General features: G+C 49.8%; 1 protein-coding gene across 1 annotated transcript in view; it reads left to right on the forward strand.

Annotated features, from left to right (window-relative positions):
• The first annotated feature begins 5,285 nt into the window (after positions 1 to 5,285).
• Mctp (multiple C2 domain and transmembrane region protein) overlaps positions 5,286 to 17,192 on the forward strand; it is a 75,216-nt gene continuing 63,309 nt past the window's right edge. Inside the window, exon 1 of the mRNA XM_037225979.1 lies at positions 5,286 to 5,351. Coding sequence (XP_037081874.1) covers positions 5,339 to 5,351 — 13 coding nt within the window. The 5' untranslated portion in view covers positions 5,286 to 5,338. The remainder of the gene's footprint in view (positions 5,352 to 17,192) is intronic.

Below are 17,192 nucleotides of genomic sequence, written 5' to 3' on the forward strand. Positions count from 1 at the left end.
GCGTTACTGAGCCATGTGCTAGGGCGACACCTGGATGCATGGAACGACCCGCACCTTGTTTTTCTTGGGAGCGTAAGCCTGTCTTTTTTCCATTTCCGCCGCTGTTTGTGGAGGGAAAAGCACACGGCCATCGGCGTGGCCGCCTGATGCAGCCACAGCTGGCGTCTGCGCAGCCGTGGCGACAGCTGCTGCGCACGTGACGTCTGACCCAGCGCCGGCGGCACCTGTACCCCAGATACAGGGCGCTCGCACGGCAAGAGCGGCCCGGCGGGAGACGCCCGCCTGGGTGATACGGACCCTCCGGCGAGGTGACCTGACCTGGCGCTTCGTCACGTCCCGGATCTGGCTTCGAGACAGGCGCACGTGTTCACGCTGTCAGGCTCCATATGCGCTAGTCCGCATGATGTTCGGTCGAGTCAAGGAAAATGCCACGAAAACGGGTCTACACGCGCTGCTTTGCACTTGTAGACTTTCTTCTACACGTTTCATTCTCAAAGTCACATGACATGGTTGGACGCGACATACGTGTACACACGTGCATTCGTGCCGCCAAGCGCGTGCAGTGTGCATGCACGCGTGCGTGCGTGTCTGCGTCGTTCGCGGGGGTCCGCAGTCCCGCCGGGGACACGCCGTCTCGTTGTCTGTGTGCCTGCGTGCGGGCGCCCTGTGCACAGGCGTGTGTGTGTATGTGTGTGTCTGTGTGTGTCTAGCTGTACGTGCCGGCGGTAATAAGCCGGGCGGCCGGCCGGAGCAGCTGTGCCGCGGGCGAGCGACCGGGCCGGGCCGGCCGAGCCGGCGATGCCAGGTGACGCGCCGGCGGCCGCCCGGCCGGCACCACACGCCCCCCGTCCATGCGTGGTTGCCTGTCGCCGGCCGATTCGCCGCTGCTGCCGCCGGGCCGGGCCCGCCGCGGCCGCAGCAGCCGCCGCGGCCAGGTCCCCGCCCCCGCCACCCAGCCGCGCCGCCCCAAGAGCGTCACGTTCGCCGACCAGCGCCGCACGCCGCCGCGACAGAGCCGTGAGTGGAGCGGGCTGGGCCCGGACGTCAGTCATGCTCAGCTCGCCTGGCAAAGATAGACAGACCTCCTAGCAATTCGGGTTATGGGTGTTTCGGTGGTGACAGATGACGCTTCCGCTTTGAAGCGGAGGCTTGGTTAGTTCCGCGACTAGAAGTGCCGTTTTACGGAAGTTCATGCTCCAAGTCCAATCTAAACACTAAGGATGGACCAGCTGTGTGTCCAAGAAGTGTCCAAAAAGTCAGTTCGTCCAACAATTCACAGTGCTTGGTATCAAACAACCATAACCTTCAACGAATAGCCCCAGTCGCTGCTCGCGCCGCTGCATGCCCTCATTCGAATCGAGTTAAAAGAAGTAAAGCGATGGTGGGCAAATAATGTGCATCTACTAACGAAGATGCACATTATTGCACCTATGCGTTGAGATGTGTACAATTTGCGAATTGACGGGATGACATCGGCTGTCCAAAAAGTTCTAGAGTTTTTTGCCCATGTCCGTCAAGTTTCCAAAAAAGACTTCGGAAATTTTTGGAATTCCAAAAGTTAAAATCAATCGACACCCCCAACTGCGACGCATCCTTTGCTCCTATACCACCGTATGCAGATTTCAAGCCAACGCTACGAAAAATATCCAATCAGCATTGCATGAATTTTGAAACAGCTCTGTTATGCGTCTGATATCAGTGAATTTCAAATAATGCTGCTTTGCTCATTTTTCAAGTTGGACCTTTACAACCAGCTTCACCTGCTGCGTTACCTACCTACAAATCCGTTCTGTCTTGCTGTGCTGTCGTTATCACCACATGCAGGCATATTGCGCAGTGTAGTCACCATTTGAGCCTTACAACATACTCAGCAAGAACGCGAAAGAAAGATGCTTGTACGTATTGCCAAGGGCCTTGTAGACATAGCGTGCGTATTGTCAAGGGGCTTGTAGACATAGCGTGCGTATTGTCAAGGGGCCTGTAGACATAGTGTGCGTATTGTCAAGGGGCCTGTAGACATAGTGTGCGTATTGTCAAGGGGCTTGTAGACATAGCGTGCGTATTGCCAAGGGGCTTGTAGACATTGCGTACGTATTGTCAAGGGGCTTGTAGACATAGCGCGCGTATTGTCAAGGGGCCTGCAGACAAAGTGCGCGTATTGTCAAGGGGCCTGTAAACATAACGAGCGTATTGCCAGCAGAGGGACCAAACTTTCTGATGCGGGTTACGCTAACCTGCAAATATTGCTTAGCATGGTATGCAGGGCTTTTGACAGGTGTAATACCCACACACCTTGCAGGATATCCTGTCCGGTGTCAGCGAGCCCTACCCTGAAAACAATCTGGGGAAGGGTTGATTGAAACGCCCCGGAGGAAGAACCAACTGAGACGCTCTGGAGGCGGAGCTGAGACGCCCTGCAAGCAAGCTGACCGGAACCTATTATTTTTGCACATATCTGACAAAAAGAATCAATGCGACTTCCTATTAATCTACGAACTGTTGGAGGAGAAACGAAAAATCTTCAAAAGACTGTCGGAGCAGCGTAAAACGAGCCAACACGAGTTGAGCGGAAATAATTAATGGCACAAAGCCATTTCACGGACTGGTACTTGTGCTCATGTGTGCCGCATTCGGCAAGCTAAATAAGTATACAAATTTAGTGAATTTGCACGGACTATGCGGACAACTATTTTTAAGATGACAGATTAGACCAGACCAGCTCCAAAATTTGCGAAAGTGAGGGAGCTGGTGGATCTGTCACTTCGACAATGGTGAGCTGGCCTGGGCTGGGCCCACAGATTATATCCGTGACACCATCCAAGAGCCATCCACGGACACACTGATAAGCTTCCCCTGCACCTTAAGTTTCCCGTTAAGGTTTTCCGAGCTCTACATAAAGGGCCTGCACCACGACGCGTTACACGCAATCTTTGCGTGAACGATGGAGCACACCACGCCGCTTCCCCGGGCTACGCATCTGTGGTGGAGCGGTATGGCTTAACTCGTGAGTCCACTAAAATAACAGTGCTTAGTTGTAGGAATTACAGGATGCCCGAGGCCAAGAACCCCAGGACGCAACGTGACGCAACACCTTTCCTTGTTTAGATGGGTAAGGCATCCGGAGGAGTGCCGACGCTGAATGACAAGGCAGGTGCGAACCCGCGGCTGGGTGCGTCCTGCTTGTTTGTCTTGGCTACATTACATGTCTAACTATGAGGCAATTCTCATTCAGAGCGACCACCGGCCCGGCCGCCACGCCTTCTAGGAAGAAATATCTTTACATCCCCTGCTTGCAAGTTTGTGCAGTTTTCAGCAATGAGAAGCGCGATTCCTCAAAACTTGTGCCATGAGAACTGTTGGGCACCTGCGTGCAAAGTTCCTGATCAGGTGGTTTTTTGTGAGCATTGCAATATTACCAAACTCTCCTTGGGCAAACACGAATATGCAATTTTTCAAATTGCGCAAAAGTTGGAATAGACAAACGTCGAAATCAGATCAAGATCTCCTGGCGGAGAAGGAAAGGAATCTCGTACTGGAAGGAGTACGAATTGGTGTGTGCGCACCAGCACGTGCTGGTAGAAATGTGGGTCGGTGTGTACAAACCAGCACGTGCTGTGAGAAGCGTGCGTCGGCATGTACGGATCGGCACGAGGCATCGCGCACAAACTGTAGATCCTCATTTTGGGCCGTTTTAAGACTGTTGTCAGTCGGCAACCAAAACAGATAAAGGCGCGACGCTATCTGCAAGCATAACGAATGCATCGGCCACAACTCACTCAAAGGCATTTAACTTGTTCAACCCATAGGGGGCTAGTAATCGACGGGAAATCGGTCGAAGCCACTTACTCAAAACTGCTCTCCAAGCAAGGCTCTGTGGCCCAAGCAGAAATAGTTGGTTAATTACAAATATGCAGATATGTAGTCCTAGTCATTTTAACCTATCTCCACTCAGATTTTGCATTTTCGCGACTTCTTTGGTCAAATTTGGCAAAGCTATATCTAATTATGTAATGCATATATATATATATATATATATACATACATAAATGACTTTTGTTTACATTTAAGTTTTCGATTATATGTACACATCATTTCAGTTATAACCATGCCAAAATATGTCATAATATAATCTCACAAGCGCGCACTTGGAATGATACAGCACATGCTGTTCCTTCACGTGCAGCATCGCTATGGAAAACACATTCAGATTGTAATCAATGATGGTATCCAACAAATAAATGCAACAAATGCGCCCAAAAAATTCGACTGAGAGCGGCGGAAAGGACAAAGACCTGCGTGCTGTAGCACCAGCCTATGACTGTGTGAGCGTGGGGGCCAGAACCGGCTGATTAGAAATGCCAGTAGAAGCTCGGAGAAGTAATCATTCAGTCGCCAGTTTTACGACTTCCGAACTGTAAAGGGCGTTCATAAAAATGCCAGACATTTCACTCAAGGTGCCACTACTTGCGAAGGGCTAGTTGGCCCAATCGCCATCTGGCCAAAGGTTGCCAACTTGTTTTTCCGTCTGCCGAATTCAGTTCAGCGTTGCCCTAACTTCCACGAGTTCCTCACTCCAGTCGCCGCTGGAATCACAAATGACGTGAGGTCGATGGGGCGGTGCTGAGGCGCTGGTCCCCTCCCCATCCCCACCACCGGGCTTATTATTCCTTGCCGTGCTGGTGCCAATTGCGACATCGACCAGCGCAGCTCCTTTCATGCCACTGTGAAGGCGGGCATGACCGGAAGCCGTTTCATTACACGGTGTCTTCGTCGTGCGGCCTGGATGACGGGGGTAATAATGCTTATCGGCGTAATTCCACTGTGCGGCATTGCTTGCCATCTGGAAATCGACGTCTAGTCTGCGGGCATGCGAATACAATGGGGCTCAAGCACGCGCAACGGCACCGGAATGCCCTGGGTAGCCTGTTGAGCTGCTCACCCGGTGACCGCTCTCTCGGCCAATAACCGAATCCTTCAGCCTGTCGCAATGGACATCACATAGCTCGAAATGGACCATTGTCCCTTTCGACGGCTGCCCACAGACAGAAATGTATACTGACATATATATTATGAGTCTCGCGACCATGCAACCGGGTAAGCGACCCGACACGGACCCCGTGACCCGGGCCGGTGACCTGGTCCGCTGGGCGGCGGTCCCAGTGGGCCGGGGCCTCGCCGTGCCGCCCGACTCGTCGGACCGGGCCGGGATCAATATCCCCGAGTCGGTGCCACCCACCGTCGCTGTCGGTGGCATAGCGGAGAGCGGTTGGCGCGGGTGGCGGCCGCTCGCCCCCGTCCGCCCACGTGCGACACCCAGGCATGGCTGCGACGCGACGCCATGGATAGCAAAGGTGAGCGTGGCGAGCAGTCAGCTGGCCGTGGAGGTGGAGGAGACGTCTTCGCAGCTCGCGGCGACGGCGGCGTCCTGTCTTCTTGGAGGATTTGAGATTAGCGGTTATGGTCTTTCGAGGCTGAGGATCAAGCGCGAGCGAAAGTGCGCACTAATTGTGTCTTGTTTTTCTCGCGTGGATGCAGGCGCGACAGCTGTCCGTTATTGGTGACGGCCTCCGTCGGCAGGGGCGGCTGTCGCCGCCGTCACAGCGGTATCGAGCGCTAGCGCTGTAGGACAATAAGCAATAACGAAACGGCGAAGGCGCTGGTCGGCGGATAACAGGCTTGTAAACTGCATACATTTTCTTTAAATCCATTTTTAATTCGATGATTTTGAGGTCAGAGCTTAGACAAAGCAGGATTGCTGCGTGTACTCTGACTCCATCTTCCTATCGCGAAGTTCCAGTTCTGCGGCAGAACTTTATGGGAAAAGTTTAGTGTCCTCGCAGTGCTTGACACACTCCCTCTGCCGCTTGACCTCCATGACATTGAACAACCGCTGCCACCGGTCGCAGGCCATCCAAGTTAGAAGTCAAATAGCGAGCGCTCCCTCTCTAGCTTGATTATCCTGGCTGTGGCCCTGCGAGCGCGTACACGACTTGAAACCCGATACCACCACGGGTGGGTTGAGATCGCCCGGGAGTTGTTATGGTCAATAGTTAAGCTACGGGGGCGACGAGCTGTGCTTTTGGTTACGATGTGACTCTTTTTGGTGATTGATCATGCCCTCCGCCTGTAATCGGACACTTTAGCCCGGATGTCTGGTTGGCTTTCATGCCAGATTTGAACGGGCCCTATTGGTGATGTACCAGCCGTTCTGGTGATGAACTGGCCATTTCGGCTTGCTGATTCAGGTGGTGATCAGGGTGTGTTTTTTAAAGATTTAATCCAGGCATTTTGATTGCCTGATCCGGACCTTAGACCTTCCTGGGATCAGAGCTCACGTTAAGTAGCGCTTGCGGTGTGAGCTCTGATCGCTACCATTTGATTGCGCAATTCCATATGAAAGGGAGAATTTAGTGGCGAAATCTTAACGTGCCGTAATGCTCGGCACGGTCCCTCATGCCTTCTGACATCATCTGACCTTTATCGCGAGCGCTGCCGCCGGCTGCAGGCCATACCTGTCAAGGGCAAACAGCGAGCGCTCAAAGGAGCGTTCCATATTTATATGGGGTTTGAACTAAAATAGTCATCTTGAAGACCTTTCGGCGCTTTTCACAATCCTGCCCTCCTTAAGACCTCAGACCCACTAGTTTCTGAGCTACACGCCCCCGAAAATGGGGAAGGGTATATCGGGAGAATATTTCAGATACAACGGCCGTCAACTGACTCTTAATCGATGTTGAGCAATGGACGATGGCGTAATCAAACCATGACGTATTGAGGTGCATGCTTACTTAATAGAGAATTGTGCTGGCTAGAGCAGTCTTTCCCACTTAAAAAGTGGACCAATAGCTATAAGTGAGCTTGTATGACCATATGTGATGCTTACTTCAACATCTTGAAACGTGAAACATTCCTTTCAAGGCGACTCGAGCCCACTCCGACGCGGCTGGATGTATCGGAACCCAGACGCTCTAACCAACTGAGCCATCGGGACGGACGACTGACGGACGGACGGATTTTGGTGATGGTAGCGGTCATTCTGGCTGTCCGATTAATTTGGTCCCATTCTAAATTCATGTTAACTGGACTTGCTTGTCGACCACCTTACCGGCAGGGGCGGTGATACCCATTTCGAAAGACCGCGATGACGGGTGTTATAATTAGTGGCAGGTTGCGTCATTCAAAATAATGACCCCATAAATTTTCGAAAATCAATAACATCACCGGGGACGGTGGCAACGGCACCCCATTGGTAGTGCTGGAGAACATTCGAGAAAATTAATGATCTCTCAATATTCGGTACTACTGAAATGAGACGTGCTGGCATGCGCCGTGTGGAGAAGTATTCTGGAGCATTGGTCATGCTAAGATGGACAATTATGTGACGGCTTCAAGAATTTCTGCTCTAAATTTTTTCCTGGTAAAATATGCAATCCTTCATAACCTATTTGGTTTACCGTAGAAGAAGCATCGTTGGATTAGCTCACTCCGACGATGACTACAATAACGTTTCAAACGGGGTAGTTCTATGGCGACAGACACCATAGCTCGCATTCGGAACAGAAAGGTGCTGTTGAATTTCAAGCTATCTCGTCGGAATGTTTTGGCGATTTTTAATCTGGCCAAGCCATCGTATTTCAAGAGAAAGAGCTTGTCGGCTATGACGGCTCGAATGTGGAATGTTTCGTAGCGAATAACCCGATATGGTTGTAGAATGGGGTCGTCCGTTGTGGCACCAACGTCTCCCTTGTTTGCTGCCATGATCTTTGATCAGACTAGGGCGATCATGCTTCGTGAGGTAGAGGGATGAATGTGTGGGCTCTAGTGACGTAGAACCGGCATCGGTCGGTCTTGTGATCATCACTCGTAATCGTGACACATTCACTTCATATCGGTCCTCTTTCGTATTTTTCGCCTGTTTCTGGGCGAAGTTTTTCCATTCGTTTTGTTACAATCCAAGCAAAAGTTCAAATGAGCCAATTTTTGGTCACGACCGTCGAATGAAAAAATACATTGCTACATGACAATGGTTTAACATAAAAGGCAGCAACGGGGAGACGAAAAGAAGCGAGGGGCAATACAATGCGATACGCATGGGCATTCGGTAGTCCATGAATGCACTCCTGCTTGGCTGTAATGCTTGTTGTTATCGGACCATTTTGTTGTGGGGGTCGTTCCCAGCCCAGCATGAAGGTAATCATGCGTTGAATATGAATATCTGGGAAACCTTTTAGACCATCGCCAAGTCTACACAGGGTGAGTGAGTGATAAGTAAGAAAAGTAAGATGAGTGTGAGACATCTTTCAAACCAAGTCATGAACCGAAAAACATCAAACCCTTCCACTGCCCGAGGAGTGGTACCAGGTCTGTCTCGTTCGAAACTCCCTTCAGAACCCACCAAGACCAGGATTACGTCGACACACGATGTTATATAGCAGGTCGATGTTCGAGCTCAGGAACTGTGCTAAAATGGGCTTTGTCAACCTTGTACATTGCCTCCCAACCTTGCACATTACGTGCCTCCAAGCGTTTGGATCCGGCCTAGTCGATTTGCGACTCAAATGGAACACACGTATACGGTGGACATCTGCTTACACCCTGCAGTTGGTTTGACGTCTTCTTGTCGTTCAGCTGTCTAGACCTGACACCGATCCTGACCAAAGCGGTCGAATCCGCTGTTAGAGCCCAAGAGCGCCCGGCCAGCCGCAGCCACCGGTCCACACCGCGGATACGATGGTCCGTGCCCTCCTGCTTCATGACGTATTGGCCTCGCGCCGCCATCACGCCGGGCCGTCGAGGTTGGAGAATGGTTATGACCCGTGCTCATCATGTGGTTTGTGATTCGAAAATGTTACATTTCCGCGTTAATCAAATGTGGACGGTGAAATCATGTTGCAATGCTGCTATGGAGCCACGCCTGATCAAACAGCTTGCATGCCAATGCCTCAAAAGTGTTCCTGCACAGATGGTAAAAATCGTGCCATTCGGCGCCGTAACCGCACAGCGAGGCGAACGCGGTTGCAAAGATGCAAACCCGCTAAAACCTTGACTGGCCGGGTCGGGTCGGGCTGCCAAAGCTACACACATTACGGTTGGATGATGTTTGCACTCGGTGTAATACCTCGCCTGTAATGACGAGATCGAGTCAAGTGCAATTCTTTACACACGTGACCGTCCCTTATTACCCCAGCAGAGCTCATGATCGATCCCCTCAAACAAAATAAGCAAGTAAATGCGCAAACAAGCCCTTGCTTGACCTGATTGTGGTTTGCTCATTTGCCAGGTAACACCCATTAAACCAGTACCCGTTGGTATGCCGAAGTTCGGTTACTATCAGGCTGGAGAACTCCTAACTCATGATCCCAAACGGCACGTGTCCGGCGCGCCGTTCTTGACCTCTTGTCAACCACTTACAGTCGCATGATCTATGCAGCTATCTGACGGTAACTGAACAAGAATAGTAAGGTCAGATGAGGTGAAAGGTCAGGGCGGACCGTGCCGAGCATTGTGGGACGTTGAACTCCCGCGATATGATTATGCCGTTGAAGTGGAATTTCGTGATCGGATGGTGGGGGTCAGGTCTCACGCAACGAGCTTTGCTTAGGGTGGCTCTGAATACAAAAATCCATCTAGTCCATATGCTGGAACTAAATTTCCTTTTGAAAAATAAAGCTTTTCACTGGTGGCAGCAAAGATGGGTCTAACAGCTGCTCCACCATCACTCTCGCCTCCTTTTTGTAATGCTCATCGACAATATCGCCCGCTTCTCTTTACACGAACAGCAAAACGTTCAGGCATCAGTTGCAGCACTTGCAGATCCCACCCCCGGAGGGAATCTCACGATGCAGTTGAAACAAGCAAGCGTCCGTCAACACATCTCGACGTAACCGACTTATCGGAAGCTATTGAAATGACTGTTTGCTTTTCGCCCTGCAGTTGTGGAACTTACTCCACATTTAACCTCTTTCATGCTCCATAATCACTAAAATATACATGCTTTTACACGGATACCCGAATTCATAGTGCTGGCCCCGAGAGTACACTTCGTAACAAGCTCCGCTTAGCTGAACTGACTCCCTGGAGGTCTAGCTCAAGACCCAGCATACATTGACCACGTAATTGCCCCTCCGACTTGTGTGACTGATAATCTCTGCCATCACTGTAAATGAGTGCTTGTAGTCTTAAGTAGGTGTTTCTTGCGGACTGTCATTAGCTGACTTTGGCTATGACTTATTTACGCCTTCTCTTGCATGATTTATCCATTGTCTGTTGCATAACACATGTCCTGCCGGTTGCACGAACCCTTCGTCTGCTTTTAAATTCGTTTCTACTTCTTAGCTGGGAGCACCGCGACTTGATATTATGTTTTCTAGTGTTACCGTACCGTTTTTTGCGTCGCTAAGACTGAAGATGAGACACTCCTGGTTACCTGTTACCTGTACCTGTTACCTGGTTACCTGTTACCTGTTACTGGTAACTAACATTTTTGAGCCCATAACATTTGTCGAGCAGCCGTATACGCTAGTCCATGCGTATGTTGATGGCAGGTTTCCTCCGGAAGTCTTTCGAAGGTGACGAGAACATTTCGACACAAGATGTGTGATGTTCTCTGGGAGGCTTAGAAGCATTTCCATTATCAGCTTGATTAAAAACTTGAGCGTCGTGAAAGCCCTATTTGTCTAGTCCCTATTTGTTAAAAGTATCGGCATGCTCAGAAGTGCCGATACCGAATCTTCGCCAAAATGTATTATGCGCCGTCCATCTATCTGTAGGCAGTTAAAGATAAAACTTCATTTTATCAGACTGTAACTTGACCTTTCATTTGTTAACAACAGCTTTTTCCAGAACTTCTTGATTGCCGAAGCTAGTTTTTGAGTGGCCGCCAGACGAAAGCAAGACAGCAGCAGAATACTTCGTAAGAGCTGCCAAATCACGGACGCCGCTGCTGAGAGACAAGTGAAGGCAATCAGCGAACGCGCTCTGCGTAACGACCATCACCGATAGTGATGAGCAAAGGAACCATTTACAGCAATCTGCTACCTGCATAGACGTCACCTTTCGAATATCTGTAAGCAAACATCGTGATGATCACTCGCCGACACACCAATGCCATCTTAAAATATATCTAATCCGCACCCTTTTCAGCGGATGGATTTCTGGGACCCGAGCTCCCGCTAACCACTGCTTGTTGTGTGGGCCCCGACACCTACCATCAAATTGTTCACTTTCAGGTTAACGGCAGAAGTTGGTGGCAAAAGTTTAACGTGCCGCAGGGCTCGGCATGGTCTGTCTCGCTCTTTGACGTCAACTGACCTTTAACGCGGCCGCTTCTACCCACCGCAGGTCATGGGCTCGCTCGAAAGAGCCGGCCATTTATGATGAAATGTCATCAGAAACTAGGCGTCGCTCTTGTACCAACTTGCAATCAGAAACTCCAATCTGGATATCCCTCGTCTAACTTTTACCCCATTGAAACTCTTGACAAACTTTACTCGTCATTGCGGAGTGGCCCACGCTTCAACGTAATCTATGGTCTACCAAAAATAGTTGAACAAAAGTACGACCAATAACATCCGGCCACCCTTACGTTACTACCAAGAAGCTGTAAAAGCCTATGAAACCGCGCGTATTACCACAGAATGCAGAAATACAGGCGTGAAATGCTGAACAACAACTAATTTATCTTGAACATGAACTATTCAATCTTCGCTTTGCAACCACTCAAAACACCTAGTGGTATGGAATATATGGATCATCAAGGACAAACTCCTTACCTCAATATCCAGCCACCACTTCAAGGATTTCAATAGATTCTTTCAAACAGTCCATGCAAGACAAATTTAATATCGTTCTTAATCATACGAACCACAGGCTAGTGGTCAGTGGTTCGGTTGGACAACACTAATCAGAATCTCCGCACTATCCATTGAAGGGTTTTGATGAGGCCAGCGAAGAACAGAAGGGTCCCGATGAGACCAGCAAGGGATAGAAGGGTCCCGATGAGACCAGCGAAGGACAGAAGGGTTTGAGTGAGGGAACTGTTAACAAAAACCCGTACTTGACTTAACGTGATTTCATTTACGTGATATTGATACCTCAAGTGATTTGACTGTGATTCTACACATCGCATGGCTCTAAGCATCTGTCCCGTAAAGAAGGGCCTCCAGAACCGATGAGATGCCCCTGAGGCCCAACCAGGACCCTCGACCTTACAAGAGGGTTTCCAAGACTGTCAGAGAACTTCGAGCTGGGTCATGTCTCCGGAATTGGCCTGGACATGAGTAGAGCGTACATATAACGCAAATCTATGAATGTGAAATGGAAAAGCACTTTGGACACCATCTGACCGCAGTAAGCAAGATGATATACCAGCGGGCCGCAAGCCGATCAGCTCCGTTAAAAGTCACGTGTGACATAAAAGTCCCATAAAAATTAATGAAATATCATCAAACTCTTTAGATGCGTGTTTGTGTCACGAGGTCCAAATCACCAATGCTTTCTCAAAGACACAACATCTGGGGGATACTCAGATTACAATCCCCGCCCCAGCCAACAACTTAGAAGTGCCAAGCTTCCACCAGTGCTGGGCTACCGCACGGCTAGTTATGTGAATGCAGGCTCTTAAAGCGAACAATTATTAACGTCCTTTGCTCCGAAATTTGCGAAGCTAACGTCAGGCGGACATGGGTGTTTCTTAAGTCCTTAATGATAAGTCCTTGTTTTTTAGACATGCTCCAATGCTCGGCGATTGCAAACTCGGTGATTGAACGGGTGCAATTTACGACGTGTAGTTCCTGATCAGCACAAATACAGGCTTGACACAGCTGCACTGTACCTAGTGTCTATTTACTAGAGGTGCTCGATGAGGCGGGATTTACCGGGCCGGTGTATCAACTTGACAATGCTCATGGAAATAATCCGCTGCTTTTTAAGCCAGGCAAAGGAGATGGCTGGAACATTTTCGAATCCCTGCTTACATTGCATAGACAAAAAAGTGAAGACGCGAATGTCAACAGCGAAAGATTGTGAACGCTCAACTTTTCTGTGAGCCTCCTCCTCCTCTTTAACTACTGGGTGCACGGCGCATCCCCAGGGCCCCGTCTCGCACCCTCGTAATCACGCCACCAGACGAGCTGGCTTTGAATGACAGCGGACAGGGTAGGGTGTGAAGACAGTGGCTGCAGGGAGAAACATCGGGACATGATAAGAATAAGTCAGTAACGCATTCAAGATGGTGGGGTGAGAGCCTCATGAGTTTAGTTACCCATGCGTTAAAGTCCTTGCATTTTTCGAGCACATTTTAAACACAGAAATCAAATTCTTACATTGCATGCCACAACCATAAACTCATTATTATTATTATATAACAATAACTAACATCATTATCGCACACAAATACACACAATGTCATATATGCCACAAATACTCACCACGCAATGACCGAGGAAAATGAAAATACGATGGCCCGGCTTAAGGTACCTCGACGGCTATGGCCATATACTGCAGAACAATATATCACGCCGTATCAAAATCTGACACGCATCGTACAAAGTGAAGTGTTTTTTGGTCAAACTCAAGGTAGGTGATGAAGGTGCCTGCATCCAATGCTAACTCGTCAAATAGCTTATTTCCTTTGTCCCGATCTCCACCAGGATATTACGGCAACTTGGCTCGTAGCATTTGGAAAGCTTGTCATTGCATCAGTTGGTATCTGTGCCAATGGCCTCCGTTCGATTGAAAGGAGCGTTATCCTCCGATCGGTTGGGTTATGCTTGGCTTGGCTTGGCTTGCTTGGCTTGGCTTGGCTTGACTGGGATGAGCTGCGCTGATGAGCTGGATTGGACGGGTCAGATCGATGAAGCTCACAGTTTTCCCATTGTTCAAGAAAGCTCCTTCGGCCTTACTCGCAGTAAGCAGAGTGATAGCAAGCCTCTGTTCCGGCCAGGCTCCGCTACAGAATACTCAGTGATCCGGCCTGTCAAACCATGAATGCCGGCCCAGCGCCGCCCACTGACACGTGACCCCACATTACACCCCAGACGACCGCGCTGCTGGTCGTTTGCCGCGCGCTGGCAGAGAGGGCAGACGTATGCCAACAATTTGTGACCATCCTGGGGTTTGCGTCTGCTCATAACGCACCACATCCAACATTCATCTCGGAAACTGGTCTGACATTAACAAAAGGGCTGCACTGCTCGAGGCATCTAAAGTGTCCATCCCAGCGCATCTGAGACACGGCACCAGAATGCCGCGACCGCCACATTGACTTCGAAGAGAGACTTCGTGCATCCAAAATGCTTGCCTCCTCAGCGAGCCCTGGTAACGGTTCCTGGCGGGCGATATGGCTATATATGTGGAATAGTGGATTACAGACGAGTGCTGTGGAGGCGGCAGTCAATGTCTGAACTTCGTGGAGTTGGCTCTGCCCATTGCTGCCTATTTGTCGGCTGGTGTTTGTCTTGTGGCAATGGTTGTTAGTTGTTGTGTAGTTTGGATGTAACTTCGGCTTCTAGCAATGTGTATGTCTTGAAGTCTCGTCGTGTTTTCATTAAACGCCGACCAGATTTCGTCCTCAGGTTAACGTTTCTAGGTATCTAGAAACACGACGGCCCTTTTGCCCTCAAGGCCAATATTCAAGGTCAATTTCAGGACAGACCATTACACAACTATGTAGGTGACACTACGTACACCATTATAGGTGGCGCTGTAGCGATGCCTGTTTTTTTTTTCACGCCGGCTGAAACCTTTGTCACCTTTATCAGTCTGCTTGTCTTAACAGAGGTTAGCAAGGGCGAAAACCTATATATTATTTCTTCAAACTGGGCTAACAGTGTGTCCCGCAGATTGTTTGCTCTGGCATTTTCTGTCTTTCGACCTGAACTTCGACCTTTATTTTGATAATGACGAAATGTTTGAATACCCTAAAGAATAACTTCGGGAGGTCTCCAAACTGCATGACTGAGTCTTAGACTTGGACGTTATGAAAAAACTTGGTCGCTAGGATGCTTCAGTCACTTGACATAAATCGTAACTTTGAGAGCTTAGTCGGCTTTACGGACTTAGCGAGGGCGATGAGGCATGCTTTAACTCCTGAAACCCGGGCCCAGAGTTTGGGAGCCGCTCCGTCCTCTAATACAACGCTGGCTCCGCAAATATGCAACCCCCGTATCTCATGTATCATGCAAACCGTGCATCGCTGGTTCGCGCATATGGCTTTAGGTTCACGGAATGAAGCCCAAGTATGTAACTGTTGAGGCAGCGTGCGCAGCGCTAGAAAATTCAGGCATTGCATACACATATCCGTTCATCAACGGCATTGTGCCAATGATGGCGGAAACAAAATATGTGCGGTTGCGAGCGGGGCGGGAAACGGCTCGCAACCAATTCACCAAACGACAGGAGCTTTGCGTTTGAATGAACGACCCAGCCCGATGGAATCAGATTCTACCAAGCTCTTTTGGCAGGCGTGCAACTTCGTAATCCATTGGCAGATCGTATTTTGGCTAGAAGATGGCCTCAGTTTAGAACTCTGCTGCCGTGCCAGCTAGGGTGTCTCGTTTTATACTGAGCCTGCGTGCAAACGTTTTCTGCATTGCATTACATGCCGACTCCGCCCATTGCTGTACGTTTGACGTGAACTGCCATTGTACCCATAATTGCCATATCAAGTCAGATAAAGATTTCCGGGTGAGATAAGTGGCTTTGAAAATGGCACTGATCTGGTGCCCAAATGTTACTGCTCATACCCACAAGCACAAAAAGTGTTGCTGGACGTGAGTCCCGAAGGACGGATGATTGGCTCTGTAAATCTGCCGCCTTCTCATTCGAAATGTCGTAAGTAGACTGCGGTTGCCTGAAAAATGACCACTGAGGCCGAAGCGCCCCATTATCCAAACACCCTCAGTGTAGGGGCAGCGACATCGCGGGATATGTGGGCACGCGTCTTCCGCGACTTATCGAACGAAGGGGTACTGTCTCCCTCGACCTCAGAAACCCGACATTGTGTGACGCGTGCACACGCGCTCTGGGGATACGATTAACAGCACAACATCGCACACAGAACGCTAGAAGTGCTTGACTTGGCATTTACAGCGCTGTGGACTTCATGAACCAAACACTATACGCGCATCCTCTTCAAAGGTAGCTCTCGCATCTGCACACGCTAGTGATATTGTATGTGTTCCGACATCCAGCTTGATAGGATCACCTCTGTCATTTGCTATATACGATGTGTTCATATATTTCGCCGATTCCTTTATATGGTCATATCACGTGCGTGTACCAAGGACTACTTTTCTGTTTAAAGCGATAAGGCCTACGGAAAAATTGCTTTTGGTTTCAAGATATATGTCGTTTTGGCATCCTGACCGAATAAGCTTACATGTTTCTTTTACCAGGGGTTTCCGCTTTGCGCGATATCATTCTGCCAGGTTTTGGTTTAAGTATTGTCACAATAGGAGACAAGTAAGAGAGCGCTATTTTCATTGTGCTTGCGTTTTTGTCCACATCGGCACTGCCATAGCGAAATTGCAAAAATGGTGACATTTATTTATTAGGACTTACCAGGATTGAAAAGCTAAATCATGGAATCTAAATTTTCTGCACAAACTGGAAAAAGTCGCGTCAAAGTTACGTTGGTGATGGGGCCAGTCCTTTTGAGAGTTTAAAAGTGTCATTGTAACAAATGAGTTCCTTAGTTGTTAGTTTAACGAACATGCATCAGAATTGTCTTTGCATGACCCGACCTCTTAACTGTCCATTGGTGTTTATAGCTGGCTTATGCCTAGGCCCATCCTTAATTGGTCATTGATTAATCGCGAATGATGACCTCAATGGGGAAGGGGAGGATGAGCCCTGGGGAAGGGGAGGGTCTTCGGACATCGATAGCCGTCGTGCGTCCGCCCGTTTGTCCAGGAGAGTCTCTCTGCGGGCGCCAACACATCGGTAGCCATCGTGCGTCCGCCCGTCCACCCGTCCGCCCGTCCGTCCGTGCGTCCGCCCAGCACGTCGGTAGCCGTCGTGCGTGTGCCTGTTTGTCCAGGAGCGCCTCTCTGCGGGCGCCAACACATCGGCAGCCATCGTGCGTGTTACTGTTTGTCCAGGAGTGCCTCTCTGCGGGCGCCAACACATCGGTAGCCGGCGTGCGTGTGCCCGTTTGTCCAGGAGCATCTCTCTGCGGGCGCCGGCACATTGGT

The sequence above is a fragment of the Pollicipes pollicipes genome, unplaced genomic scaffold, assembly GCF_011947565.3.
Source record: "Pollicipes pollicipes isolate AB1234 unplaced genomic scaffold, Ppol_2.1 Scaffold_5724;HRSCAF=6776_pilon_pilon_pilon, whole genome shotgun sequence".
Lineage (NCBI taxonomy): Eukaryota > Metazoa > Arthropoda > Thecostraca > Pollicipedomorpha > Pollicipedidae > Pollicipes > Pollicipes pollicipes.